Genomic DNA, 14,904 nt, shown 5'->3' on the forward strand with positions numbered 1-14,904 from the left:
CAACTCTAATTCATCTAAGAAGGGTTGAAAAGAGGCTGACCAATACCAATGACTCAGCGATTATTTTTCATTTCTGGCTTTAAAACTCGTGTTCTGGCTGTAACAAAAGCTCTCTGAGAACAGATTTCTCTGGGAATGAATAACGCTTTTGAGTACAACCAGCATTTGAACAAAGCACACATAGGTTAAATAGAGAAAAAGAGAACAAATCAGCAGGCAGGAGGGTGAGTGCTCAGGGAGACAACTCTTAGTCATATTACCTGTCTGATGCCTAGTCTGTAGGCGACAATGCGGTCCACGGCGTTGGGGTTCATCTGGGTCCACTGGAGCTTGAAGCCGTAGACTCTGGGCCGGTTCTGCCACAGAGGGCTGTAGGTGTCATAGTAGAACTCTGGAGGGTAGGCCTTGCCTGTAGAGAAAGCAGATTGATGAGCTCACTTAAGATGAAAAACATAATGTCTACAAACCGTATAGTGGGATTTAAGGGCGCCTGCAGCTCACGCCTAACTACAAAATTGCCAGGACTGTATTAAAGGTACAGTGTGTAGGATTTGGTGGCATCTAGTGGTGTGGTTGCAGATTGCAACCAACTGAGTACCCCTCCTCTCACTCCTCCCTTTCTAAAACTGTGGTAACTTGAGTGTAAAAACCGTGGTATCGCCGTTCGCTTCGCTTAGAGGTCATCCTTTCCAAAATAACACTACATTAGGACCAACGTAAGTCAGAGGGCGACTGGTGGTACCACGGTTTTGCACTCCGCGGCTCACGTTACCGCAGTTTCACAAGCGTGTCGGAGAACTACGGTGGCCTTCAGGTAACTTCAAAACGTGAAAGGCTCTCTCTAGAGCCAATGTTTGGTTTGTCCGTTCTAATCTATGCTACTGTAGAAACATGGTGGAGCAACACGGCGGACTCCATGAAGAGGACCCGCTCCCTATGAAGATATGAAGGACTCATTCTAAACTAACGAAAACACAACGATTCTTAGCTTCAGGTGATTATACACTCATGAAAACATAGTTATGAATATTATATTCCTCTTCTGCTATTAGATCCCCAGAAATGTCACACACTGTTCCTTTAAAGGGCTATTTCAGCCATAGTAGTGGTGTTGCAGTTGTAGATGTCTCTACAGATTGTGTGCTTACATGCGTATGCAGACTGATATAAAATGTAAACAAAGCAAGTCCTGGATGTGATATTTTTTCCTACTATGGCAAAGGCATGACCCGCCCTACTCTGCCTCTGATTGGCTTACTCTGATATTCTTACTATAACCCTAACCAATCTCACTCATGCCTAAAACTAACTAATCCAACCAACAAAGGCAATGCGTACTAGCCAATCAGAGGCAGAGTAGGGCGGGTCACGCCTTCACCATGGCAGGATTCTATATTTAGCGTCCTGGACATGAAAATGTCAACGATGTAACAAACGCTGCAAGTGGCCACAGGCAAGAGTTCTCCTGCTGGGTGTCCCTTTATCATTGCACACCCTTAGTGACATAGATGAGAATTCTAACTGTAATCATAGAAAGTTATAATTGTTATTATTATTAGATCTCAATCCTTTGCTTTGCATTTGTACACTGTAGCTCTGCCCTGCTGCAGTGGTTTATTTTGCAATGAACAGGCTTGCTTTTATGCTCTAGTTTAAATGCAAACTTGTAAAAGTGTCATTTGTTAACACAGTGACACTCCTTTAAATCCCAAAAAGAATGACTGAATTAGCATGACAAAGATGTACAGTATCTCTTATCTTGGCTATGTTCTGTTTTGTTCTATTTTTACCCACTCCATATGATATTCCTTGTTGCTGCTCTGACCCAATTTTCCCAGAAGGATCATTAAAGTTTCATCTCATGGTACGTGACATGGAATACTTTCATGACGTTGAATCAAAGCGTGTACCAGATTGTAGTATGCGTCGTGAATGTCACTACATCCTCAAGTGTCCATTCCAATCAATGGCTAGATGCGTTGCCCTCAAATTACCTCCTCGGTGAAAATCCTTTCATACCGGTGGATCCACCGCAGAGATCCTCACAAAGCTTCTCTTTCAATAACACGGTTTGCTTTGTTGGGATCTGTGAGGATTTATTTTTCGACAGCGATCGTGGCATGGACTGAATACATCTTTCAAGATTCTCAGCTTTCCAGTCACAGCCAGCGAGCTTGATTTCTGACAGCTGAAGTATCGGAGCTGGCAGAACATTGTGTTTTAATCAAGATCTAGAAACAAGCTTACAGGATGACCTTCCAGGCAAAGAATAGTAATTCACCTCAATGACACGTTGTTGTGTTCGCCCCCTCTGTTATTTGGGCTTGTTTATTGAAGGGTGACAATACCCAAGGCAGATGATTTTTAATAGCCACGGAGAAGACAGCGGAGCCGCCATTGTTAGCTCAAACAAAAGCAGGACTGGGATTTGATGTATCCGTGTGGAGACGCAGCAAGTAGTTGATGTATGTCAGGCAATTGCATAAACCTGTCAAGTTAGTTTATGTCATTGATGAATTATAACGGCATTATTTTCCCTAAACATTTTAGTGGACTCCTGGGTTCCTCCCCGATGGCTCCTTGGTGTGAACAGATCCTTGAACCATTTTGTTTCCTTCAATTTGATTCGACGTGCGACACTCAAGGGGGGAAATAAACTGTGACTCATGAGTTTGTGAAGGTCATAAGTTCAAAGGGTTATCTGTCTGGTTTGAATTCCCTGTACAGTAATACAGCAGGCTAGTGGCTTTAATCTTGAGCTGGATCTGAATACTGACATTATTCACATGACAAGAAAGAAGGATAGGCTTTGTCAAACCAGCATTTAAAACTTAAAATTTTGAAAGGAAATCAATCCATTCAAATGGAGTCATGAAGTAAATCCCTACAAATATTTCTTGTAGAGTTCAACTTTGGTGAACACTGACATGGGAATTTGTGTTGCTGACCGATAGCAAACCGTCATGACAGTGCTGATATTTGAGGGTTCAGAGAGCTGGAGAGAACAAGAAGGAGGAAGCATATATCTTATCGTGGCTTATTAACTGTATTGCAGTGTCCACTTTAATGTAACCCCCCCCTATTGGAGTATTAACTGCTCCACAAAAAAGGCTTGGTCTGCTGACGGTTATGAGACAGGTATCCATGGTACAAATGTGTCCTTTGAATAAACTGAGCAAACCTATTTTGCTGTTAGTGACCGAGCTTAAAAAAGTTAGCAAGCTAGTTATCAAGCTTACAAACTCCAGAGAGGTTGCTGAGCCCCTTTCTGGTGTGAGCAGGTCTTAATGCTGGTGTTATTCTATATTTTTTCTTAAACAAACAAATCCAATAAAAAAAAAAAAAACAACAACAATGAATTGACCCTACTATCGGGCTTTGACTGTGCAGCCAATGCTGGATAAAAAGTTCATTAGACTGTATGTAAGAAGTGGACGTAGTCACCGTGACGTCACCCATTGATTTGTTGACTGGCGTTTTGAAGCTTTGAGTTCGGCATTTTGGTCGTCGCTATCTTGGTTATTTGCAACCAGAAGTGACACAAGAGGGTGGAGCTTAGTACAACCGAACGCTGAATAAGACATTTTTAGGTGCCCGAAAAGGTTAGAATTAACTTTCATGAACTGAAAACGAAAACATGGACAACACCCAGACTGGACAACGCCGTGGTAGCGACCTGTCAATCACAAGGTAGCCACGCCCTAAAGCATCCCCTGCTTTATGGTCTATTTGACTCTAAATGGGACCATAATTTACTAAATGAACATCATGCTGTATTGAAGAAGACTTGAAACTAGCGATTGAGACCATAAACTCATGTTTACAATGTTTACTGAGGTAATAAATCCAGTGAGAAGTAGGCTCATTTTCTCATAGACTTCTATATAATCAGACTTCTTTTTGCAACCAGAGGAGTCGCCCCCTACTGGCTATTAGAAAGAATGCAAGTTTAAGGCACTTCTGCAATGGCTTCACTTTTCAGACCTGGAGGTTGCCCACTGGTTCATCACAATGAACATGGGCATTGTAGTTTGTTTTGAGTCAATTCAACATACACCAACCTGCTGCCATAAATACCAACTAATGCACCAAAAGTGTATTAATCACTGCAGCTGAGTATATTTCCTCAACAAATGCTGAGTATCAAATTTGCAAAAAAACACACATCTAAAAAATATGATAGAATAGTGATCTGTGTCTTCAACAGGAACGAATGAGCTTGAGGCTGAGTGCCACAGACAAGGTAGCAAAGTCATAAAAGTGTGGAGATACGGACAAACGCATTGTTGGTTTTGGTCTGTTGACACTAGGACGAATATACAAGAAAGCCAGCCGTTAGACGTTAGAAGAGGACAATCAGTGCTCGGGGAATCTGACTGACTGTTCACTCAGCAGTATAATCAGCTGTATAATCATGCAACATTAGCTGTAACTGATGTGAATGCCAAAAGTATGCACTGTCTTGAGATGAAATCTATACACGACAAGGAAAACAATACGGGGCAAACACTGCTGAATAGTTAAGCAGACAGGGGAAAACATAATCCATAACACCCTGGCATATTTCATAATTTCTCTGTACCCAGGTTAAGTTGTAAAATTGTGCACTTCAGACATAATCATTCAAATATAAACAAATCAAAAGCAGAGAGGGGGAAAAAACAAACAAGATTAGCGGTTCCATTCGGGCTCTGACGGGTTTGATCAATTCTCATAATCGTCCAGGATGATACTGTGAGTCAAAATCAACACTGAGGGCATTTTGTTCTGCATTTTAGAAAATAAATCAGGTTAATGATGCTTTGGGCAGCCGACTGCAGATCACTTGGCCTTTACATGGATAAAGCTATTTAAAATACAATATTCTAATCGGAGGTAAAGGAACACTCATTCATCAGGCAGATAAAATCATTCAGAGAGAGAAAAAGAAAAACATGCAAAAGCAATACTGTTGGAACGCATTTTGAAATGTTTGTCTTTTTTATGTTGAGGCAAAGAATTCATCTCACAAGGTTAAGATGTCTACTGCAAGTCCAACCTTCCTGTTTTATAACTGAAGATGCTATAAAGCAAAGTGCCTCTATTGCTCACTGAAACACAACCAGAAACACTTATTTTTCCAACAAAAAATGCAAGGATAATTACTGTCTGCTCTTCACTTGGCAGTGTTTGGCTGTATGGAGCCAGCTGTGTTTACAGCACGCTGTACAGTAAATGTTACATAAGCCAGCCTGGCAGATACTGTCAGTTATGTTTGTGTAGTTTATGCTGTATAATGAAGCTGATAACGAAATGAAGAGGCTCAAGACGCAAAAGTTTAATTAAACCAACTTATATTATGATATGGTTTCATTATTTGTATTTAAAATTTCCTACATGACTAAAAGGATTGCATTCATACACTTTATTCATTTAGCTTAAGTGTTTTGTACTAATCTATTGCATCAATAGCTATCTGTTATTGCGAAAAAAACTTTTAAAAGTACATTTCAAGCAGAGACTCACAAGCGAATTGTTGTCTTTTACAAAAATGTGAAATTCAATGTAGTGATGGCCCTCGCTCCTAATAATACGTTATGTGTGGTGAAGCACGTTACTTAACCCACTTACGCCGCTTGAAACAGATAACCCTGAGTGGGAGACATCAAACATAAAAGTACAGAAGGCTTAATTGATTTTTTAAAATCCTGTTTATAACAGCAGAACCAATGCAATGATTCATAACAGCTCAGTAAAACCCTTCAGGCGAGAAGTTGACCTTGTTTGCAGACTTCCGTTTCATTTTGTAAGGGTTTGTGAACATGCCTTCTCCTTATTCAGGAAAGCACCGCCATATGCCGAGCGGTGCTATACGGTGCAGGGCTTACGTGTGAGTGTAGGCTTTTGTGGCAGGAACGACGCTCACATATGGATGCACAGCTGGCCGAGACAAACCCAACGCCGCCGCACGAACAGCTAACTGACTTTAGGGAGAAGACATTAGAGACATTAAAAGGCTTGGCGGTAATTGCCTGGTTGTGTCCTTCTGGGATGGAGAATGAAATCTCTCTGTGGCTTTTTTTTTTTTAAAAGGGAAATGGCATTGAACTTGTAATGAGTTACTTCCACCCCGACTATTCAGCTCATTCTTCCTCAACCTCCTCCCTCCTCGCCTAATCCACTTGAACAAAAAAAAAAGAGGCAGAAAGATTTCTATTCATTGATCAAATTAACTGGGATTGAATTTTGTTTGTCTTGACCCGCTGTGACTTCTGATTGTATCCTTCTTGGTCAGTATAAATGGGAGGCTGCTCTAGAGTGACTAACCTTGTGATATTGCATTGATATAACGGAAGCAGAACAACCGAAAATAGATCAGAAAATAGAAAAAGACAGGAAAAATAGCAGAATTTATTGTGTCTGTCCTTCAAGCCTGACACATCACATATAATATTAGTCATATGCTGCTTTTTACTCTGACCATTTGACGTCAGTCATTTCTACCTACAGGATCCATCTAGAGTGCTACAGTAATGAGTCCTGAAACCCAGAAATGAGGCAGCATTTTAGCACTTTCAGTTCTCTCAATGGGTTTTTTGAATGGGTTTTTAGTTAGATGCCTAAAATAAGGTCAAAATAGGTCAATAAATAACCCACTTGAATTTTTAAGACTTAAAGTGGCAGTAAGCGGAATGTTTTTGGCATCATTGGGCAAAAATTCCATAATAACCTTTTAGCATATTGTAATTCAAGTGCTCTGAGAGATAATTAGCACCTCCTCATGGCTCTGTTTTCAGGTTTTAAAAAATCTAGCCCGTGACAGGAGACTATTGGCTGTGCTCCGGCTGGTGGGTGGTGCTTGGTATTTCTTCAACAGATCTCAACATGGCTGCCGGGTCACAAACTTTCTCATTTTATAGCTAAACAGTACACTACAAGATGTTTCTGAAAACATTTGAGGCGAGAAATAGGCATTACTGTAACAGAATATTGATTCATATTTGATCAGCGCTGCTTAGTGTGACCGCTTTATCGCACTTCACGAGTGACAGCAGGCTCTCATCGACGGCAGCCTCCAGATCAGCTCTGACTAGTAGTTTTCCTCCGGTCTGTGAAATCTTGCAGATGCCATTAGGAGCACCGGAGGACACAGAGGCACATGATTTTTTTCAGATTACCTGTCTCATGCAAAAATAACTTTTTTCATCATATTTGCTCCTTTTCTACCCACTGCAGCTTTAATGTGTCTTAAAAAAAGCGGTTGCTAACAAGTGGCTAAATGAGACTACTAGACATCATCATGCCGACTCTTCCACCTTTACAGTGTCATTGTGTATACTCATGCTCATGCGACCGTGGTGTAGTTTGTTTATAGCCTAACGTTCCTAACGCACTTTGATAATCATAAAAGTGGTGTTCATTATTGGAGATTATCTTGCTGAACAAAATGTATCATAAACGTTTGTTTGCCACAGAGCTTATTTTCTGCAATAATCCAAAACCCAATGGAAAAATCCCATTGGCTTTTTGTCGAGGGAACCCAGGGCGATGCTAATTTCGTGGTTGGCCTACAAAAATGCGTCGTCCATGGAGCACTCTATGTCAGTATGTCTCTTTGAGCTGCGGAAAGTATTCAACATCCTCTACCATTTACTGCGGGGGTGAAGTTCAACTCAGGTGAACATGGCACAGACTATAAAGGCTAGATAGCCCAGTTATAAAAACCATGTCTGGAACTCACAAATGTTCACTGGAGACCAACGCTGATAAGGTTTATAAACCCCTGAGATAGAGCAATGTGCAGGTTTGAAGGTAAAATCAATTTACTTTTTTTTCTTTTACTTGAAGATTTGAAAAATGATAAAGATGAAAATAACACACACACACACACACACACACTGAAAAACATCAGATTGTACTACTGAAGCTCAAAAAAAGCCCAAGATGCCTATTTAAAACACACCTCAAAGAGCCAAACAAACATACAACAAATACATCAAGATGACACAAGCATTCCTCCAAACAGATGATGGATCAAATAAAAAAATATCAAAATAAACTGAATGCAGAACAGAAATGAGATGTCACACTACAATAAATACATTTCTCTCCTAAAACTTATGCAGATATCTCATTGCAGCCAACTATGGGCGCCAAGTTCCACAATGGGATTTCTGCATCATTAGGAACAATGGCTATAATAAAAAGGGGAGACTGGGACCAGACAAGCACATCATTGTGTAGAAACATAATTCATTTCATGAGCAAACTCTCAGAATGCAGACACTGAATATCTGAACATTGTCCCTGAGAATTTACTTGTTCTTCTCTTGTAATTCATGACAGACTGCCAAAAAGAGGAATTAAACGTGGGAGAAATGAGAAGCAGTGTTTGCCCTTTTCTTTGTGAATTTCTGATTAGCAGCAAAACTGCAGTATGCATTGTTTGGTCGATGAAGGGAAACAGGGAGGGAGAAGTGTGGACTCGCTATGCAGAATTTGTTGTTTCATTATACATTTGAGTTTTGTACTAGTTAGACAAATATTTTAAAGGGGCATTCAACTGGTTTTCCTCATGACGTTCAGTTTACTCGCCATGGTTGGTCCTACTCTAATAAACAGAATCCGTATTCACATGTAGAATCTGTAGGCAACGGGACAAGATTTGGGCATTGGAAGCGTTCTGGTTTCCATTTGAAGTCCGAGTAGTATTGACCAATCACGTTTGAACAGGCTTTGGTTGAATGCAGGTAAAGAGCCTGTGTGGAGAGCAAAAGAAGCGGAATGCATTGGCCGAAATGAAATCTCGGCTATCGTCTGATAATGGTTTAGGTTTTTATTGATTTAAAATGAGCTTATAAACTCGGTTGTACACATTGTCCCTCAACTCCAACTCCAGGCTCGCATCTCAAAGTTGCTAATCCGACTGTAAGCAGTGAGCAGCACACAGACAGAGGAAGTCTTGGCCTGGATATCCACTGGCTATACCGGAACCCCAGAGGTATAGCCCCCTTGCCTCCAGAGGCTTATCTGTCCTCAGACCGATAGCTGATCTGTTGTGATGCATCAATTTTGCGCCAGCTAAATGTTGTGTTGATTATTTGTGGTTGGTCTTGGACAACAGTAACCAGCTGCTGATTCGGACAAGAAGCCAGTGGCTGGACACGATTCTGACATGACGGCGGGTGTCGTGCGCACGTGTGGTTTGTTTACAAATAAAAATGAAAAAGTCGGCCTTGTGGGAATATTACACTGTCTAGACTTGGGCTTGATAATGTTAATAGAAACCCAGCAATACCAGGTTTAAAAGAAGTGTTAAGAGATAGAGGGGGTCTAGTGAAAGATGCTATTGAGTTGCATAATGATTTTTGCATTTAAGAGTGTAGCTCCTACTCTGGGCTAAAAGTCAGAATATCTCAGCCTCTGCTGCTTCCATTTGGAACAAATCTTTTTTTTAAAAACTGGCTCTTGCGAGTCCTGAAATAACCTGACCCTGTCAGATGGTTTGCTTCACAGAACCATCTGAGAAGCCGTCATTGGAAACTGTTTGGAGAAGGCCAGGCACTTTCAAAAACATACTTGGCAGATGATTGGATGAACCGTCTGTCAATCAAACTAATGAGGGCGAAACTAACTGAAGGTGAAAACATCGCCTTCTGTGCCGTTCTTTGCTCTTCTTTCAATGAAGAAATACTCTCCAGTCCTGATATAACTAATGCTATTGCAACATCTACGCCTAACCTCTTTAGGAGCTGCCGTTATTGTTTAGAATCAACAGTAGCTGCAGTAGCTCCTCACAGGATGCTGATTGGTCCATTTTCTTGTGAGCTGGACACAAATGCATTACTTGAAGCCTGGCAAGATGGATTTCCGTGTGACATTTGATCCTGTGATTCTCGCGTGATCTCGTGACATCGTGAGAACCATGGTTATTCCCCAAACCCTTTGAAGTGCATCACTAAATTGATGGAATACACCTTTAAATTCAATGTCTGTGTGTTCTGTGACCTGTGTTTCACCCCATCACTGCTTCATCAGTACACATTCGTAGCCTGAGGACGGGATGTACAGTAAATGCAGACTAGTGCATAAATCATGGACTGCATCAGACTAGAATGAAAACAGAGAAGAAAAGCAGCATGGAGCCTCAAAGGCAGTGGAATATTTCTTCTCTTTATCTCCCAACTCTATCTCTTCAGAAGAGCATGATTTCAGCATTTGCTAAAAAGTCAGGGTTCCCATGACAGAGAGCCCGAGCCAAAGCTCAGTGGTACACATTACATCCCTCTGAGGGGTCTCTCCCCTGGCGCAATTTAATGGCCAACTTGGCTATTACAGCCGACTCACTGTTTCCACAGATGTCCCAATGACTTGGCACATGAGCATCCATGCACATGCACACACAAACACACACTCTCCCCTAGCACAATACACTTTTTGAGGCGACAAGGTTTATATAAGCCAAAGAATGGCCTAATGCCTGACTTTGGTGAGTTTACATGTGTCTGTCGGCATGGTAACATGTATGTTTTGCCGCTGTGTTGACCGGGTTGGTGTGTTTAATCGAGCCTCTGTGGCCTCAGGCCAGAAAATCCTGACTGATGTGTTTATTACACATCAACAAGATGTAGTCGGGCGGAGAGCGGCGAGGGAATATCCACCGAGGTGTCTACCTGTCTTCACTCTGTAAAGTGAGCAACCCAAGATGCTACCGAACTGCATGAGCCATAACAAATATTTAATGAGCTTCATCTCAAAGCGGGCTCACAAAACGTAGAGAAGAGCTGTTATTTCAGCCGCACGACAGAATAGCGTTGAGGCTCATATTGTGGCTATTGAGTTTCAGGATAAAATTAAAAAACAAAAAATCTTAAAGAATAAGAGCTGGAGTTAAGGGAATGGGGCATGCCAGATTTCATGGATGATGGGAGGAACAAAAGTGGATTTTCTGCACCATGCTCCTGCACTCAGGGGGTTACTAAAAGAGCCTCCATACCTTTGGCAACCACCGAGTCCAGATGGTGGGAATCTGGAGCATTGGGCGGGAGGAATGGAGCAATGGTGGGAGACAGAGAGAAGGAGGGATGGAGGATGAAAGGGAAGGAAGGGGAATGGAGGTAGGAGGAGGGAGGGAGGGAACATGAGCAATAGCAGGCATAACCCCAGCCCTGTTGAGAAAAACAAATGGCTGGAGGCGACTATCTGCTTCTGTCTCTCTGCTCTACCTGTTCCACCAGGGAGGACTGATTTATGACATGCGCGGGGGGAAGGGGGGTGCCCATCTTCCTCTCCAGGCAAGCTGGAGAAAGGGAGGACGGTAGAGAGACGTTTAAAATGAGAGGAATGAAGAACGAGGGAAAGCAAACAAGAAGCAGCAAAAGAAGAGAAAAACCGAGTGCAGAAAAGGTACGATTGGAAGACAGGCGATGGATGGTGAGAAATGGACAGTATGAAAGAGGAGAGCAACCTAAGTGGCAGAGGATCAAAGTGACAAATACTTCTCCTGTGACCCTGCAGCTCCCGTCTCTAATGGGAGGTCTGGGAGATTGAAACCTTGGCCAGAGTTCCTGCGGTCACTCAACGCAGCCAAACTAATTTGGTCCTGTCATAACAACACAACTAGGAGATGGACACTTCCAGCTATTGATGAAAACAAAACAGAGGCAATCTCAAAAAAAACAAAAAAAAATAGCCAGGAACGGGTAAGTGTGTATTATCTGAAAGAACAGGTTTATTATGTGAGACAGAGGAAGAGGCGACATGATTGACGTGTCCCATTCAGATTGAAGATCTATTTTTTTTTTCCTCCTCCACTCTTCTTTTAAATGAATTGTCTATCACACACAGAGACATCCTTGCCAATAAAACACAGAGTGACAAGGACTCTTATATGTTTGAGGGGCCAATTTCAGCTGTCCAAAAAAGTTCACCGTGAACACTTAAATTACCAGCTGGAGTGCATATTGAAATTGTTGCAACTGTAACTAGGCATAGCGGGTCTGTAAAACTATGGATTTCTCCCAGTGAGAAACTCCGGGGTCTGAAAAGTGAAGCCAGTGTGGAAGTAACTTAAACTTGCATTCTTTCTAACAGCCAGCAGGGGGCGACTCCTCTGGTTGCAAAAAGAAGTCTGATTGTATAGAAGTCTATGAGAAAATTACCCTACTTCTCACTTGATTTATTACCTCAGTAACATTGTAAACATGAGTTTATGGTCTCAATCTCTAGTTTCAAATCTTCTTTAATACAGCATGATGTTCATTTAGTAAATTATGGTCCCATTTAGTGTCAAATAGACGGTAAAACAGGGTACGCTTTAGGGCGTGGCTACCTTGTGATTGTCCGGTCTGGGAGTTGCCTTACAACCTTAGTTAAAAATGTCTTATTCATGTCAGTTTTGGTTGAAAAAAGCACCATTGCGACGGCCAAACCCAAGATGGCAACTGCCAAAATGCCGAACTCGAGGCTTCAAAACGGCAGTCCACAGACCAATGGGTGATGTCACGTTCACTACGTTCACTTCTTACACACAGTCTTTCTGTTCAAGCGGTGTAGGTGGGGGCAAAGTGCAACGAGCAAAGTGCAAGTAATGGATTTAATCTGCCGCATTATCATTGTAGACAGCAAGAATGGTGCGAGAATAAAAAAATTAACAGGCGTAGCAACAGTAACTAAGGGCTTAGTGAACTGTCAATTCTTAACAGTATCAAATAATGAAAAAATCGAGTCTTTACCTGTAACCTGGAAGGTGCATTTTCCTGCTCCGGCCTCGTTGATGACATTACAAGTGTACTCCCCCCAGCCGTCTCGATTCAGGCTGCGGATGGTGTACTCCGTCTCGTCTCTTTGGGCGTCGAAGGCTCCGGCGTGGAGCAGTCGGTTCGACAGGAGCCACTCGAATCTCAACACGCGGGACGGGTGGGCTCGCAGCACTCTGCAGGTCATCACCACCGGCCTCCCCAGGCCCTGACGCATCTCCATGTACACCGGCTCCACCGTCGGAGGGTCTGAGTGGGAGACAGACGAGTTCAGCCGGTATTTGATAGATACAGAAGAGTGTGTCAAGGGTGTCGGTGCAGTGGGAATATGAAAGGATACGAACAAAAAGCTTTTGATAAAGCGGGCAGAGAAGAGGAAAAAGAGAGTGAGTGGGAGGAAAGTGCGTTGACATCTATGCAGGACAGACGCTATTCAAGTGAGGGCCCTCTCGGTCAGACAATGTTGTCTCGGTCAGACTAGGTTGTCTCTGACCTCCAGAGATATGAAAAGAAAAAAATATCTGGAAGACAGAAAAGACAGTCAGAATAGATAGGTATGAAGAAAAAAAAAATAAACAAGGACAGGTTATGAAAGTGTGAAAACAAATGGAAAATGGCTCTAAGCAATGTACTCGCAGCTCGCCGAGGGAGGACATAACTGGAAAGAAAAAAGAAACTTTTTTAATGACAAACAACCAATATTTAAATCACGCACAGACACAGAAAGGAACAGAAACATTTTGGAGGACAGTCTAATATTGGTACATGAATAGGGAGCGGTGAGCCAGGGGAAGAAAAAGGTGACATGGAACCATATTGCAAGTAAACTTTAAAACAATCACCACTGCAAAGTCAATACGCCTCAGCAATAAATGAAAAATGACGAGTGAAAACAATTGTAGGGAGAGCTGCAGCGGGTGCGGGAAGATCAATTTTGCATGAAAACTAGAACAATGTTCTGAATGAAATCAGTCACGCTTCACGGGAAAATTGGTAACAGGATGATGAAGTGCACCTCAAGCTTTCAAAATGGAAAATTAATAACTTATTTGAGCATCTGAAAGGCTTCACCTCTCCCACCACACAGACACGTCTCAGAGGGGAAGCGAGGGGCTGCATGTGACCTCGATGCAACCCGGACCCTTCCTCTGTGATTCTATATTTTAGCTTATGTTAAATGTTTGTTAGGTTACGTGCATGGCGACAAAACGCGTGTGTTTGTGAGGACAAGTGTGTTTAAGTGCTTGTGCGTGCAAGCACAGAAATGGTTATGAATAATTTCCCCATCTTAAGCATCTTTGCTCTTGACACGCTCACACAGATGCTTGACAAAAGTCACGGCGGGGCTCGAAAAACAACAGTGAATGCTGAGGAAAAGAGACAGAATGACACGGAGCGCCTTAATTGCCTGGAATTTGCATATTTCCTGACACAGTAAAGGAGAGGCGGGCTACAGCCAGGGCTGGGGATGTTACTTTTTAAAATGTAATATGTTACAGATCACTGATTACCTGATTGAAACTGTAATCTGCAACATAATCTCCTACATTACTCACACACGGTAATATGATCTAATTACTAAGCCTTCCAAACTTGATAGGGTATGCAATTAAATGAACAGTTTATTAAAATTTACAGCATGTAATTTGATAATACTATTAATGACATTATCTAAAACCTTAATCAGCCATTTAAAAAAATTAAAATACGTGGAAGATGCTAAAATCTCAAGCTAAATCTCTCTAAGGAATTTAATAATTACTCGCCTGTTTTCCAGAAATTCTTTTGCTGTTTTTAGAATATCGAACTTTCATTTTAGTTTTTCTGTTGCACATATTGGAGTTAGCTCAGCCCAGGCTGTAGAGCAGGGCAGGTCCTCCAGGTCAGAGGTGCACTGGGAACTGTAGGTTAGAAAACATCATACATTCGCCCGATTCATGGCACATTTCACACTTTTTTTCCTTTTCGTTATCTTAACCTGTTTATGGCACTGCACAGCGTGTAATAGCCCTACTGTTTCCACCCGGACGACAACAGAGCTACACCCAATGTCGTTTCCAGGCGGAAGACAGCAGTCTATGCTCGCGATTCAGCGCAGTTTGCACTTGAGCTGCGCTCGCTGCTGGGTTAAGTGCACATCATACCGTGCAGCGCCCAAATTGGGGCT

The 14,904-nt window shown here is 42.1% G+C and overlaps 1 protein-coding gene and 1 long non-coding RNA gene across 3 annotated transcripts in view; both read right to left on the reverse strand.

Moving 5' to 3' along the window:
- The window catches only part of LOC141755882 (uncharacterized), a 490,132-nt gene that overhangs the window by 162,270 nt on the left and 312,958 nt on the right, over positions 1-14,904 (reverse strand). The gene's annotated exons all lie outside the window — the stretch shown is intronic.
- Positions 1-14,904, reverse strand: part of LOC141755875 (MAM domain-containing glycosylphosphatidylinositol anchor protein 2) — a 310,559-nt gene that overhangs the window by 45,561 nt on the left and 250,094 nt on the right. For both annotated transcript variants that reach the window (XM_074615183.1, XM_074615182.1), the window contains exons 12-13: positions 12,714-12,986; positions 261-409 (exon numbers count right to left, since the gene is read on the reverse strand). In XM_074615183.1, coding sequence (XP_074471284.1) covers positions 261-409; positions 12,714-12,986 — 422 coding nt within the window. The remainder of the gene's footprint in view (positions 1-260; positions 410-12,713; positions 12,987-14,904) is intronic.

This window comes from Sebastes fasciatus, chromosome 18 (genome assembly GCF_043250625.1).
Source record: "Sebastes fasciatus isolate fSebFas1 chromosome 18, fSebFas1.pri, whole genome shotgun sequence".
NCBI lineage: Eukaryota > Metazoa > Chordata > Actinopteri > Perciformes > Sebastidae > Sebastes > Sebastes fasciatus.